At 33.4% G+C, this 14,908-nt stretch overlaps 3 protein-coding genes and 1 pseudogene across 6 annotated transcripts; 3 read left to right on the plus strand and 1 right to left on the minus strand.

The window, feature by feature from the left end:
• Positions 1–1,736: 1,736 nt before the first annotated feature.
• Positions 1,737–7,641, minus strand: LOC104780394 (uncharacterized). 3 transcript variants are annotated; one of them, XM_087510269.1, is made up of 8 exons: positions 7,413–7,641; positions 7,117–7,314; positions 6,839–6,976; positions 6,070–6,287; positions 5,813–5,977; positions 2,266–2,389; positions 2,115–2,187; positions 1,737–2,029 (listed from the first exon to the last, which is right to left on the minus strand). In XM_087510269.1, the coding sequence occupies exons 1-4, from the start codon at positions 7,426–7,428 to the stop codon at positions 6,229–6,231; spliced, it is 411 nt and encodes a 136-aa protein (XP_087366395.1). In that variant the 5' UTR covers positions 7,429–7,641; the 3' UTR covers positions 1,737–2,029; positions 2,115–2,187; positions 2,266–2,389; positions 5,813–5,977; positions 6,070–6,228. The 3 variants fall into 3 exon arrangements, with proteins under 3 accessions (XP_087366395.1, XP_087366394.1, XP_019100173.2); XM_087510268.1 differs by having other exon boundaries at positions 1,737–2,034; XM_019244628.2 differs by lacking the exons at positions 1,737–2,029; positions 2,115–2,187; positions 2,266–2,389 and having other exon boundaries at positions 5,720–5,977.
• LOC104780393 (uncharacterized) lies at positions 4,299–5,508 on the plus strand. Its single transcript, XM_087510267.1, has 3 exons — positions 4,299–4,481; positions 4,606–4,785; positions 4,890–5,508. Exons 1-3 carry the CDS (start codon positions 4,463–4,465, stop codon positions 5,237–5,239), a joined length of 549 nt encoding a protein of 182 aa, XP_087366393.1. The 5' UTR covers positions 4,299–4,462; the 3' UTR covers positions 5,240–5,508.
• LOC104780395 (fumarylacetoacetase-like) lies at positions 7,518–10,545 on the plus strand (annotated as a pseudogene). Its single transcript, XR_015596296.1, has 14 exons — positions 7,518–7,637; positions 7,704–7,754; positions 8,370–8,452; positions 8,552–8,590; positions 8,685–8,809; positions 8,891–8,953; positions 9,187–9,241; positions 9,361–9,443; positions 9,534–9,595; positions 9,709–9,779; positions 9,839–9,901; positions 9,995–10,047; positions 10,131–10,227; positions 10,320–10,545. The product of XR_015596296.1 is annotated as a fumarylacetoacetase-like (transcript).
• A 414-nt stretch (positions 10,546–10,959) lies between these two features.
• Positions 10,960–13,562, plus strand: LOC147945894 (uncharacterized). The gene is made up of 6 exons (XM_087509084.1): positions 10,960–11,265; positions 11,693–11,779; positions 11,940–11,982; positions 12,434–12,505; positions 12,608–12,714; positions 12,984–13,562. Exons 5-6 carry the CDS (start codon positions 12,672–12,674, stop codon positions 13,394–13,396), a joined length of 456 nt encoding a protein of 151 aa, XP_087365210.1. The 5' UTR covers positions 10,960–11,265; positions 11,693–11,779; positions 11,940–11,982; positions 12,434–12,505; positions 12,608–12,671; the 3' UTR covers positions 13,397–13,562.
• The last annotated feature ends 1,346 nt before the right edge of the window (positions 13,563–14,908 follow it).

Genomic DNA, 14,908 nt, shown 5'->3' on the forward strand with positions numbered 1-14,908 from the left:
ACTTTTTTGAAGATTGTAGACTTGCTTAACAGGATTTTCTCGATTCATTCACACATATCCCTATCATCTTCTTAAGCCACTATAAAAATATCATTCATAACATAAATATTGTGTTATATATATATATATATATATATATATATATATATATATTTTTTTTTTTTTTTTTTTGTAATTTGAGAAGGTTTGATTGTGATTTTTAGTGCATAGTTATATGGTGGGATGGGTTTTATCTAAATTCACTTCAAAAAAATATAAACATTTCTTATTGTTAACAAACAAAGCAAGATTGAAAGGCAAACAACTCATGTGATGTTCAAAAGAGGAGTTTCAGAATTTGGAGAACTAAGAAAATGATTTAGCACATGTACGTTTACTTAAGCATTGTTACTTTTTTTTTTTTTTTGAAACTGCTTTAGCATTGTTACTTAGCTTTTGAAATTATGTTTTTCACAAGCCCTGTATATACGTAATTAAAATATGTTTCATTTTTTCCCTATAGGTAAGTCATTGCAAAGGCAATGTTGAGAACAAAACCAATTTTGAGTTTAGTATACCTACCTAGGTATCATCTTTATATCTATTACTAGATTTTATTCCGCAATACACCGCGGACATATAATTTTTATTATAATTTATATTTTATGTTGTATCTATTTGTTAAATATTGGATGTTTTGTAGATAGAGGAATAACTAAATTTTCCGGTTGTTGTGCGGCTAAATATTTATACATTTCATGACCATTTGTTTGTTATATTTAGCTTGTTTTGTTTAATGTTTGAGATTCTATTTGGATTTTTAATTATTATAACAAAAAAATAAGAGATTTAAATACATAATCAATAATTTATATGTTGTGATTAAGTCACATTTTTCCTAATGAATTAATTATTTTACACAATCTTAGTTAAATCAACTTGATTTTATGTCAAATATTCTAATATTAGTAGTGTTGATAAATAATTAAATGAGGATTTAACCCATGTTAACACAAATTTAATAATATTTTATCAAATATTCCAACATGTCCTCTTTATAATTCATCTACTATATAACCACATTATATAGTATTTTAGACTTTTTTAATTTTACATATTCATAATAATTAAAAGTTTTATTAAGTTTATATATGTTAGTTATAATATTCAAATAAATGTCAATCGAAGTTTTTTTACGTTAAGAATCAAAATTCACAGATTTTGGAAATTAAAATGGGAATCAAAATGTTGTTTTCATTGTTAGCGAAGGATTCAGATATAGAATATCTTCAAAGCACAATAGAATGTGTGGTTAAATATATGATAGTATATATTTCCATATTGGTTGCTGTTCTTATTTAGTTGGAATGAAATGTAAAATATTTAGGAAACAAAATCTGGAGTAATGTTAGTTTTGGAAAATTTTTAGGGGATAATGTTGTAAATAACTTTTTAAATAAACAAAACTAAAAAGGCATAACACAAAATGTACTTCAAAAATGTTAATATAGATATATATTGAACTTTTGATTTTTAAATGTCGGTTATAACCAGCTATAAACCTATAAACCCCAAGAAAATATTTTATTTATATATAAAATTATGTTAAGATTTTACTTTTATATTATTATTTGAAGTACATGATTTAAACCTTTTTTTTATAGATTTAACCTGTAGTATATATGTAACTAAGTATTGATATTACATATACATACAACATATAATTAAAAGGTATAATTTTAATTCAAATCTAGTTCACTAAAGTTACTTAATTTTATATAAATTTAATTTATGAAATATTGCAACAGACATATATGAAAAAACTTTTTTTGTCAAACATATGTGAAAACCTTATAGAAGCAACAATTAGGCTCTTTTGTGTTTATGAGATTTTTCACAATATATATTGTTAATTTCAGTATATTACACGTTGCTCCCTTAATCTCTTATCCTTAAAGATCATTTTTCCCTTCACTTGTCTTTTTTGCACTGCCTTCCTTTCAGTGTACTCTTCAAGTTCATATGTCACGAATGAGTTATCAAAAGACGGCTAAACTGAAGACAAAAATTAACTGTCAAAATAGTGTAGAATTCACGACATAGAGTGAAAATTAGACTTAAGGCAAGATGCTTACAGAAGAATCTCATCTTCAATAGTACCCCATTTTCCATGACCACTCCCTTACTTTGTAGATCATTTACTAACATCTTCAAGTAACAAAAAAAAATCATTAAAAAGTTAAACAACCCAACCAAAATAGTGAACAAAACAAAATGAAAGCTTACCCATGACATGTCCCGGCGCTGATAAGTCTTGTGGTCATTCAACTGATTCACCAATGACAAATCCACCACAGCGCCTCCTCGATGACCACCACCACCACGGTATCCACCAACATACCCACTACGCCTTGCATCATCAACATATATATTTCCGGTTGAATGTTTGCAAACATCATATATATGGGAGATGGAATGAGTGTGGATCCTCCTAGATTTATGGCTAAATAATCTCTACAAAACTAATTACTTTACGTGGAAACATTAGGATATGGAATATTCTCATTATTATCTTGATTCGAGATCGCAAATCACGATTGATAGAAAGATTTTTGTAAGCAATTAATATATTCTTTTATTAAAAAAAAATCTATAAAATACCCCTATAAATTTAGTTTTTGATCGTCCTAAAAAAATAATTAGTTACCATATTTATCAGATTTTAATTCCTTCCCATTTTAATGTATTTTTGGTAATCAAAATCGGTAAATCAATTTTAATATTTTATATTAATTACAATGACATTGTCTGTAAATAAGTCTGAACTCCAAGCCTTCTTCTGAAAAATGCTGTGAAAAATAATAATATAGATTATTAAGGTTTATGTTATGTTATGGCTTTCCTAATTCATTATAAAAGTTTTGATTTACAATATAGTTTCACATATCTCAATCCCATATACCAAAATTTGTTTCTTTTTTTTCATCAAGCAACATTCAATAAAATAAGTATCAAACCCTTATAGGCAAGTGATTCTATGGGATATGTATAAGGAATAGAATGATTTACTATCATCTTTTTGAAGTTAAGTTTACTTAATTTTTGTTTATTGGCCTTCGTATTGTATTTATCGAAAATCTCTCGGTCAATTTTACTCCTAACCAATGGTGTAGATAATAATAAAAATGATACGATATACGACAAGAGGGCTAGCTTATGAGTTCAATATACTTATCCACGTGTAGTATGAAAGCTATTCAATGCACAAAATTGTATTTACACAGTTTATTATATAGACTGATATTATTATTTTCAATATTTTGCTTTAAGACATGAAGTATTGATAACTATCCATTGTATCAAGCTGTATGTAACAGTAGAGCAAATGTTTTATTGATCATATCACTTAGACTTATTGATCAGTCTACACTTTTTAGTATTTGTTTAACTATTAGAAAATAAATTTGTGATTTAAATAATGATATATAATACCTCTCTTCAAAACCCAAAATTGGCATTTCTAAAGCAAGGTTTTGTGTATCAAAATTAGTTTACATCATGCTTTATAATAGTTTCAAAAAATATATTTGAAATGAATCCAATTAACACTAATTAGTATCCCATAATTACAATATTTTTTTAAAAATATATATATATATATATATATATATCTTCTAAACATTTTAATATGCTAAAAGAAATTTAAATGCTCGTAGGTTAGAATTTATACAAATATGATTAAATAATTTTAAACACTAAACAAAACAACGAAATTAATAAATATAATTAATTAACAAAATTAAACATTAAAATTTTTAGTTATATAAGAAATTATAAAATCTAGTTTTTCATTAATTATTCTAATTCTACAGTTTAAAATGTGCAAAACAGTCGCAAACAACAATTAAAGAGAAATCAAAACGTCTTCAAGTAATAATATAAATTTAGGAATGTATCTAAAAGATTCAAACAGTTTTAATTTTATTATGATTGCAAAGATAAACAAATATAATGAAAAAAGCGTTCAAAAACAACCCGCGGTTTGTTATCATCAATCTAACGTATTTTATTCTTAAGCAACTTTTTCAAAACTTTGTTAGTAATACCATCCGGTAGAGATATGATCTTAAACGTAGAGAATAAAGTTTTTTTTTTTTTTTTTTTTGAGAATTGGGTAAAGTCAAGATTCATATAACAAAAACGATGTGAGATCGAACGGCTAAAAATATAGTAGTGTGCAGAAGATCTTGACGGTTCAGATCGCTTGAGAAATATGACGCGGATCGATGATAACAACCGTTGATAAACTAGGATCCAACGATTAACAGTCTTCCAAGAATAGTAGCCCTAAAAAGCCCTCTTTTGTATCGGCAGTCGCCCTCTTTTTTAATTTGTAACCGAGAAAAAAAAACAAAAAACACAGATCTGAGCTTTATATTTCTCCGTTGTATCATCCTCTCGATCTCCGTAGTAGAAACCAATCATGAACAGAGGTTTCAACGGTAAGATCTGTGCTCGAAATTATCTGGATTAGATTTCATCTGTCATCTATAACTAGCCGCCGATCGTTTTTTCTTCTTCAGTTTCGTATTTGTTTATGCGTTCTCCGATATTTTGTGTATGCAGATGCTAAAATACGCGTCTTATGGGACTTGGTGGATTTCCCAGTCCCTGAGGGTTACAGTATTCGTGATATTGTTGGTTCTGTTCTGCGGAGAGAGGGTTATACTGGTGAGTTGTCAATCACGGCTTATGGTGAGACGGATCCGTATCCGGCTGAAGACGGGTTCACCTTCGTACAGAATAGTGAGATTTCCTTTTGATTTTTTTTTCTTACAAAATAAATTGTGTATGTGGGGCCTGTGGCTGTATGTAATCTAGAGATCTCCGTTGTTGATATGCATTTCCAGGCGATAAATATTTGAGACTTTCTAAGATATTAGTAGACGCTGCATTCTGGGCACTGGAAAACCCTTTGCCTTATTTAAAACCTGCACCTTCCTTGATGGTAGTCGCAAAGAACTGCGACCAACAAACGGAGTTCGTGGATTTTCTCCAAAATTTGTATAATTTAACTTTCCAAATTTTCTTAGTACTGCCCGATGATTGCTGCCCAGAAAAACTGGGAATTCCTAAGGTAAATTTAGCATGGTACTGGACAAGCCTACTTGAGGGAGGAAAACCTATCCCTCGTACCGAATTAAAATGCCTATTCGCTCGAGTAAAACCATCGCCTGCCAACATATTTAGGAGGATCTGATGCATGCATGGCTCCATCGACAATAATGTTCTGCTTTTTTTTTTTTTTCAAAAGATTTTTGGTTTTGTGTATGTCGTTTGTTTGTCGTCGTCTTTTAAACTCTGTTTGCATGATCTGATGTGCAAATTATCACTTCTCGTTTGTTTGTCGTCGTCTTTTAAACTCTGTTTTATGTAAGTGATAATTTGCACGCTTTTAAGTCTGCTCAAGTATTATCTTTTTTATCTGAAGCACTTTTCGGATCATATTTGAATCCTTCCGGATCTAAATCCTTCTTTCAATTTATCTTCTTAATTATTTTCCTAAGATCACAATCTTATTCTTAAAATTGATCGACAATGTATTTTAACTTGGACCAACAACTGGCTAACGTTATTCTCAATTTACGAGCTCTCAGTTATTGAAGTTCTGGAATGATTGCAGTTTACTCATGTTTATTGGGTCACGTTTTCTATGGTGATGCAAATTCTTTCCCAAAGATTGTGTGTGAAGCACTGGGAGATGGTATTTTATATGAATTGCTAGTTTTATGTTGTGATGTAGGATTGCAAAAACACTTAAATATTTACTTACCTAGAGAATCCGTTTTCTCGCCACATCTCTATTGTTTCTTTTGAAGCTTTGGCTCCAGCTTTTGGGGCTTTGATAATTTTGCTCTCTGGGACGACATTATCTACTATTCTAGCCTCAGCTGTCACAGTTGTTTCTTCAAACCATAATATCCGATGTAGCTAATTCCTGCATTTTTTCAATCAAAACCTTCTGTTACAACCACACGATTTTCTCAACAAAACAAGACCCAAGTGAAACTGTATAGGTTCGCAACTTACATTGATATTGTTCTCAGCGTTACAAACTTTTTGTTGATTGTTTTCTTCAGGAGACGCAGTATTGGCTGACGAGAGCTCGTTTATAGATGACTGCACGATACTACACACGAGAAAAGGAACACCTCTCTAAAACCTTGTCACTAAAGTTGAACATCCTTATCATCTCCACAGGATATAAGGAGAAGTTCCCTTATATGTATTGCAAACATAACCAGTGCCTGTTAAAAGGAATATACACATTTAAGACTCACAATAGCAGTGGCGTAATTGTTACAGAAATATGCAAGCATCTTATTAATGTGATGTAGGATTGCAAAAAGGTTATATATCTGCTGCTTAGTGTCATCACTAGTTGGACATTATGAAAGATTTGAGGTCATAACAATATAGAAGAAAGTGCAGTCGAGGTAGCTAGTGGTGGAATGTTCAGTAATTGTTGTTTCTGACAAGCGACCCCCTTAAAAAGAGAGGCAAAAGGGGATTGTAGTCTTTAGTCTGCATCCGCAGGGAGGGAGGGAGAGAGAGAGAGAGAGAGAGAGAGAGAGAGAGAGAGAGGAAGAACAAAGTTTTTGCTTATGTTCTTTTTGCATGTATAGTTTCTTCTCGTATTATGTTTGTATCTCGACGATATTTACTGAGAAACTCAATTAAAAGTGCAAGCAGAAAATCATTAACATTCAATTAAAATGACTTTGCCATCAAACGGATCTCTTTACTTACTTAGTCAGGAAGTAAAAAAAACCAAACAAAGCAAGAAGATTGAGAAAACCTGTGTCTTTCCCTGGGACGTCTTTAGCAATTACGAGGAAGTTTGTCTCGTTATGTTCTAGTTCGTCATTAAAACAACGGAATGCCCAGTAAAGTATGTCCAGTTGCATCCTACTGAGTCTCACATGTTTTTCAGCCGCTGGGAAATGCATATCATATCAATCAACGGAGATGCATGCAAATTACGAGACATGAATATATATATATATATATATATAAGAAAAAAGTGTTAATTATAATATTAAAGAGGATCGGAGGACTTCAATTAATTTTGTTCACCTTTTTGTACAAGCTGCATCTTGGCACAGAGATAATCCATCCTATCTGCATCTCCATCACCATAAGCCTGGATTTTCAGTTTACCAATATACCCCTCCATCCGAAGCGCTCGTTCGACTTTACTACGAAACTCGTTTAACATGCGATCCTCAGGGACTGGGAAATCAACGACGTCCCAGAAGACGCACGTGTCAGCATCTGCCAAAACGGACAACGAAACAATTAGGAAGCCATCAGACCGACATCAACTTGAATTGAATTGGAGCAAGAGAGAGAGAAAGAGAGAGAGATCTTACCGTAGTACTTCGCCATGACTCCGATCGAGAGAGAAACAAAAAGAATTTAGGGGAAATTGGAAAAAGAGATACGAACAGAGAGGAATAACCAATCGATGAAAGAACATGAAACTCTTTCGTCTAAGGGTGCCTAACCGCCGCACCGAGAATTCGGGGTTAGATCTGTGTGTGTGGCTGCCGATGAGAGGGTATTTGTTGAGAGGAGAGAAGATTCGGATCCCACAGGTTTGCTAAATTACGTTCCTACCCCTTATTTTACAATGCAGTACACAGCCAAGTAGCTGAGGGTAGTTTAGTAACTTCGATGGTCAGATTCTTAAGGACGCTGATTGCTTCCTTCAGGTTCGTTTCTCGATTCCTATTAAACTGATATTTTCTCAAGTTTGCTCAGCACATGAGAGGCACGTGTGGGGCTGAAGATGAGTTAGTTCACACTATTGTATATTAATACAGTATAGAGAAAGGATCGTAGATGGTATGCATTGTTTGTGAATTGTAAAAGTGACGTATGTGTTGCTTGGGAGATAGAGTTGATGAATCGGTGATGTGCCGGTGGCTCTAGTATTGTATAAACAGTGCATCACACAGGTAAGAAGTAGAGATTGTGTTCTTCATTCTTATCAAATGTTGCGGTGAAACTGTGATCGCGTCACCGACCAATGCATTATCCAATCCCGTTTAGCTCGATAATTTCGGATATTCTACACTAAATTGCTCGTTGCTTCAATTGGTTCACTTTGAGTTTTCTGATCACGGTTTTGAACTTTTGCCAACCATGATTGCTGGGTTTGATGCGATTTTTCCCATCTTTCATGATCTGATGGTTATGGTTTATTGCTCCACACTAAGCTACATGAGTGATGTAGGGTTATGTTATTTCTAAGGATCGGGTTCTGTTCATGGTCTAGTCTATTTCTGTTGTTGTTAATGTTCTAAGTTTCTGTGCTCTGTTTACAGCCTAATTTGAAAAAGTTCTTGGCCATGGGACGGCCTGCGTGGAAGGAAGGAAGCCCGCTCTACGCTTCAAATTTTTTTGTCATGTAAGCTCTGTTTGATCCTATTGATTTTATACAAGTTATGCAGAGTTTGTTATTTGACTTTATGGTTTTGGTTTTGGTTTTGGTATATTTTTGACGCAGCTAATGAACCCATTGAGGAGAAAGTCATTCTATGAGATGGTTAGTACTGAAAAAATGTGTTCCTGAAACAGGCGAAATGAGGTTGTTTAAAGCTATTTTACTAATGTTGTCTTTGTTTGGCGCTGATTTGCAGAATAAAGTGGAAATGATTGTTCCTATGGTGATTGGGGACTATACAGACTTCTTTGCATCTATGCATCACGCAAAGAACTGCGGACTTATGTTTCGTGGGCCTGAAAATGCGATAATCCCAAATTGGTGCGTATATATTACTTTTGAGCTGAGTGTTTCTTCATGCAATGATCGAGTGACTCTGCAAATTTTACACGACATTACCATGTTTGGTCGTCCTATTGCATATCATGGAAGGGCATCATCCATTTTTCGACCAAGGTTAGGAAACTGTATGTTTATTATCTGTTTTTTTTTTTTTTTTTTTGCTCTTATCCTGAGAATGTTTGTTAAGGCATTTCATTTTCTAAGTCATGCATTATGCAAGGTTTTATGCTTTGACAAGAAAAATCGTTGTTCTTAATTTGTTAGAAGTTTTCTAAGATACTCTTACACTGAAACTGATTTGGAAAATTAATACTGAAATGCTAATTCCAGATTTACTTTTTCTTGTTTTGTATTCTTCCCGAGGCCGAGGTCAATGCCATCTACAAGGAACTTGATTTTGAGCTTGAAATGGTAAGCATCGGATGCCTCAGTAATGTTGATTTGCTTAAGAATGATTCAGTTGAAGCTATTTGGTGTTAGTTAAGTATTTTTACACCATTGACGAATTTCTTTTATCACTTGATATTCAGGCTGCTGTAGTTGGTCCAGGAAATGAATTGGGATTGGGAAAGCCCATTGACGTGAATAATGCAGCCGATCATATATTTTGGTCTAATACTGAGTACTTACTTCATTATAGTATTCTTTGAGTCATCTTTAACCTGACCGTGCGTGACCTGTTTTATGAAATGTTTGTTGTTATAGCTAGGGATATTCAGGCGTGGGAGTATGTGCCTCTTGGGCCTTTCCTAGGGAAGAGTTTCGGTGAGAAATTAGTATTCAAGATTGATATTTGGCTTCAAAACTTCGATTTCGTTTATTCTAGTTGGAGTATGTGAGCTTGGAACTTCAGCGAATGTTGATTTGTTGTGTTGTAGGGACTACCGTAACCCCTTGGATTGTTACCTTAGATGCGCTTGAGCCTTTCGGTTGTCAAGCTCCCAAGCAGGTTGGTACTTTGCATCACATTATTTTTGTGCCATGCAATCATTGATTCTTTTTGTGCAGGATCCACCGCCATTGCCATATTTGGCTGAGAAGGATTCTGTAAATTATGACATCTCTTTGGAGGTAGCATCGTGGAGTTTTTTTTTTCTTTTCACTATCAACTACAGATGATTGTGGATTTAATTAAAAATAAACATCATGCTTCTTCGCTTATAGGTTCAACTGAAACATGATGCTTGTGTAATAACAAAGAGCAACTTTCAAAACGTGTTAGTTCCTCTATAGTCTCTTACCCAGTACCTCCTTACAATTAATTAGTATGATTCCAACTCTCTTAAACTTATGTTGACAGATACTGGACCATAACGCAGCAGCTAGCACACCATACCGTCAATGGTTGCAATTTGAGGCCTGGTGATCTCCTTGGAACCGGAACCATAAGCGGGCCTGTAAACTCTTTCAAACTGGTTCTCTCCTCTACTTTATCAAGTGATGGCTAAAAATAACAACAAGGATGTGTGTTTCTTGATTCTTAACGCAGGAGCCAGATTCATATGGGTGCGCCTACTTGAGTTAACTTGGAATGGACAGAAACCGTTATTACTCAACGAAACAACTCAGACATTTCTCCAATGACACATGCTCTGATACCATATCAGCAAACACGAATAGAGAGAAAAGTTTGTTAGAAACTCAAATTCTCATTAATCGAAGAAAGAGTTGTTACAATGTTCTTATGTGGAACGTGATTATCAAACCGGGACAAACCGGAGCTATACAATTAATTTAATCTATAAACCGGACATTCCAGAGTCCTTAACCAACTATAATATGTACAAGTATAAAACTATATACACTCATCTAACACATTTCTCTAAGACGGTGACAAAGTGACCTTCTCAGGTTTATGCAAGGTAAAAATAAAAGGGAAAATTATAAAAAAAGATCTTTTTCCCAATTTTTATCCATTTACACTTTTTTTTTTTAAAGTTTGGTTAAATAGGTTTTAGGATATAAAAATAGCCAATTATACCCTTAGTTATATTTTCAAATAAAATTTGTTGATTTTTTGTCTTCTGAAATTAAAAATACAGTAAAATTAAATCGAAATAATTTTACTATGTCAATCTAGTAGGCTTAATTTTTCGTAATGGGTCTTGAGAAAATAAGGAAAATTTTACTTTGTCTCGACAAAGTAAGAAAACAAATGGGATCCCAAAACAATTCAGGTCAAAAAATTCCCGATAGGGTTAATCGAGAAAAAACCCTTCCGCCGTATCTCACCATCGTCACCATCTCTTGTCTTTCACCATCGTCAGCATCTCACCGTCAGCTCTCTCCATCGTCGACATCTCTCTCCATCTTCACCATCTTCCGCCGGTTCGATTTCTTCACCGTCTTCCGTCGTTTTTCCATCTTCATTGTCTTCCGCCTTGTATCCATTGGTGGCTTAGTCGTTTTGGTGGTCTCCTCTTCACTATCTCAAGGTAAATCCGGTTGGATTTCTCTTCTCCATTGCTCCTTGTCGATCGAATTAGGTATTTTAATTTGTGTATATTTTTTTGCATGTTTAAATTTTTTCCTTGTTTAATCTCGATTTCAACCTAGAATTGTATAATTATAAGTAAATTATCAAATTTTCAGTTTGGATTTCTCTTAACCATTTATCCATGTTTATCGAATTTGGTATGTTTCATTGTGGAATTTTTTTGGGAATGTTTAACTTTTATCCTTTTGTAATCTCGATTTCAATCCAGAATTCAAATGAACATCAAAGTTTTAGATCCGTTTTGCATCTAGACCATATAATTCTTGATTTTTTTGCACTTAATAATGTGAATACGATAAGTTGAAGCTCTTCGTTTGTTTTATTTTTAGTATTATATTGACTTTAAAGGAAAAATTGTGTACCAGGATTGATGAAACAAGATCGATAAAGCTAATTAACAAGAACAAGAGTGATGATCGGAACAGTAGTGAACACTTTTTGTGAACGATAAGGTTAGTTAAAAAGTTTGCTTAAATCTCTTGCTTTTTCTTATGAGTTCTTCGTTTTTTCTTTTTCTTAGTTTGTTTGATTCTAAGTAGGGTGATATGAGCTTAGATATGAGCGATTACGTTGTTGATTGTAACGTTGTTTTGTTTTCTGTAATTTATGCAGGTTGAGGTGGAAAGAATTGAAATTGGGAAGTCAGAGAACTCAGGTTAGAACTTTGTTGCAGCAATATTCTCATATGATTTAGCGTCTGTAGCCCCTTCTTGTTTGTAGATATTTTTTTCGAAAATCGGATCAGAGGGATCTAGGATACACTTACATAAATTGAAAAAATCTGAAGTCTTAAAACAAAACAAACTTAGACTCTTTCTCATCATCTTTTAAACAAACAGTTTGGCATATACATATGGTTGGTTGAGTTAGGTTGCTATTAAGAAACTAAAGTGTCTTCCAGAACAGTACGTGTAATCATCATCTCTTTGTTTGGGACCTTTTTTCATCACTGCATACTTTAAATTCTTGTTTTGCATCTAAATGATTAATGATCTAAGTATTTTTGCTCTTAAATCATAGTTTCTAGAATCTGTATTAATTTCTTTTCGAAATTGAACTTTTAGTATACTTTCTCATGTCTTTGTTGATTTTTGTTATGATTTCAGAAGTGTTTCCTTCTCTCACTGCTTCTTAGCTTGTCACATCATAACATATTTTGCATCTTCACCGCTTAACAGGTATGTAGAATTGTATTACAAATTTTTTTTCAAGTTTCATCGTTTAACAGGTTATGTAATTTTTTAAAAACTCGATTTCTTTTTTTGATCTTCTTACTTCAGGAAACCTGTCTATATCATTCATGACTGACCATGGCTGAGAGCAGAATTGGATCATAAGTTGCAAATGTCAATGTCCTCAACAAAGGCACCATCAGATTCTGATACAAGTAAGAGCCAAAGTACAATCTTTTTTTTTTTACAAGTCGTATTTAGTTTGGTTATAAAAGTCGTATCTCGTTTGTTTGTTTTTTTTTTCAAGTTTCTGTTAGCAGCTAAATGATTAGTAGTCATAGTTTTCTTGTTCTTAAATCATTCTTTTAGTAATCTGTTTTTTTTTTTTTTTTTTTTTTTTTGCAAAATTGAAGTCTTATATCTTTGTTGATTTATTTCAGTTTTGGCTAATTTATACTAATTCATCTTTTACTTTTTTTGGCAGGAATGGAAAAGAAGTACCCTAAACGGCTTATGGAAGATGGAAGCGAGCCACAAGTTGGACAGATAAATAACACTTGTCGAATGTCTATCTTACACAAAATCAAGAAGGCATTACCAGAAGAGTATGAGATTGTGAAGGGTGATCCAGTTTTCGCATCTGTATTTGCATTGTATGAGAATGGTCTTGGATACTCAGCTCGGTTGATACACATCATCATGTGTAGGCAGTTGGTGACTAAAAGAAGACATGAGCTGTGGTTTGTGTTTGGTAAGAAGCCGGTTAGACTCTCAATGCAAGAATTCCATGCAGTTACTGGTCTTAAGTACAATGCCGATTTCAGTCATGATTCAGAGAGTTGGACAGATGATAATGGGTTTTGTAGCAAATTGTTGAAGAGGGATGGGTTGGGTTAAATATTAAATATTTGAAACACATGTTGAAATTTATTAAATATTGTTATCGAAACAATGATTTTAGGATAAGAAGGAGAAACACATGTTCTGTTGGGTTGATGATGCTCTTGTAGAGGAGATTAGGATGGTTGAAAGCAAACAAAACCAACTCTTAGAGGATCTAAAAAAGATGGTATCAAACAATGTGGAGCTCCAAAAGGAAATGGTGAAGGAGATGGAAGAAAAGATGGAGAAGAATATGATTGAGATCATCAGGCAAGAGCTAATGGTTGCAAAAGAGAGTATGGAGAAGTCGAACAAGTAGAGGATTTGTGTACTAGTCGTATTGGCAGTTTCAATGGCGTGGCTTTATAAAAAGATGATATGATGTCTTTGCTTTCTGTATTTTGTTGTTATGCTTAACACTTTTTGTTAGTCTTGTTTTTTGTACTATGGTTTTAATGAAAGTTTGATTGAAAGAAAACACCATCAAGGAATTTCAAAACACATGAGTATTATATTAATCTTAAATCAACACCATCAACGAATTTCAAAACACATGAGTCTATTAATCGAAAATAAAAACCACCAAACACCATCATTCATCACAAAGCAGCTGTCGTGAAACACAATCCAGAGGCTACCTGAAACATAACGAGTACCGTAAATATAAATGAAATCAAAAATTCAAAAACATGAATTGTAAGTTGATGCACAAACCATTGTTATATCACGATATCACAGGTCGTTCTGTTATGCCCTTCTTTGCCACACCGCGCACACTTATGTCTCTTTGACCCTTGTGAGTTTTGTGATGATTTTATCTTGTCTTCAGCAGATTCATATATTCTTTTTCTTCGCCGTCCTGGATGTCTTCTTGTTTCAGGTGGTCGAACTTTTGCATCTTCAACATGCTGTGGGACTCACCATTCTTCTTCAGGAACACCTATTGGATTAATAGTTTCCTCATATTGCGATCTCCATGCAGTAGTGGTATACACATCATCAACATAAGGATATAGATCCTTGCCTATATCAAAAGCTCCTTTTATAGCATGTCTACAAGGGATTTTTCCTATGCTAAACTTTCCACATGAAGAAGTCCTTCTTCCTAAGTCAACAATGTAGTCTACTCCATTACCTTTAACCTGGATCTGCGATCTGCTCATCAAATAACCGTTCATGAATTTACCTTTCTCTATTCTTCTTGAAATCTTTTTCTTCACCTCAACAGTTAAAGGATCTTTATGCTTTGCACTTAACTCTCTACTCTCATAAAACCAGCGTGTCATCATTTCTCTGATGCTGTCTAACAAAGGAATTATTGGATACTCTCTGGGTGTCTTCAAAGCAGCATTGATTGATTCAGCTGCATTGTTGGTGTTAATGTCATACCTATAACCCAGAAAATGACAGGGAGCCCATTTTCTCACATCGGCTTCCTCTAGATAACTTCCAATAGCAGGACTAATATTGTTAATTCGCCCAAACTCTTTCTCAAACTCAGCAACTCTATAAGCTTTTGATGCTTTT

Source organism: Camelina sativa, chromosome 4 (genome assembly GCF_030686135.1).
Source record: "Camelina sativa cultivar CO46 ecotype springtype chromosome 4, ASM3068613v1".
Lineage (NCBI taxonomy): Eukaryota > Viridiplantae > Streptophyta > Magnoliopsida > Brassicales > Brassicaceae > Camelina > Camelina sativa.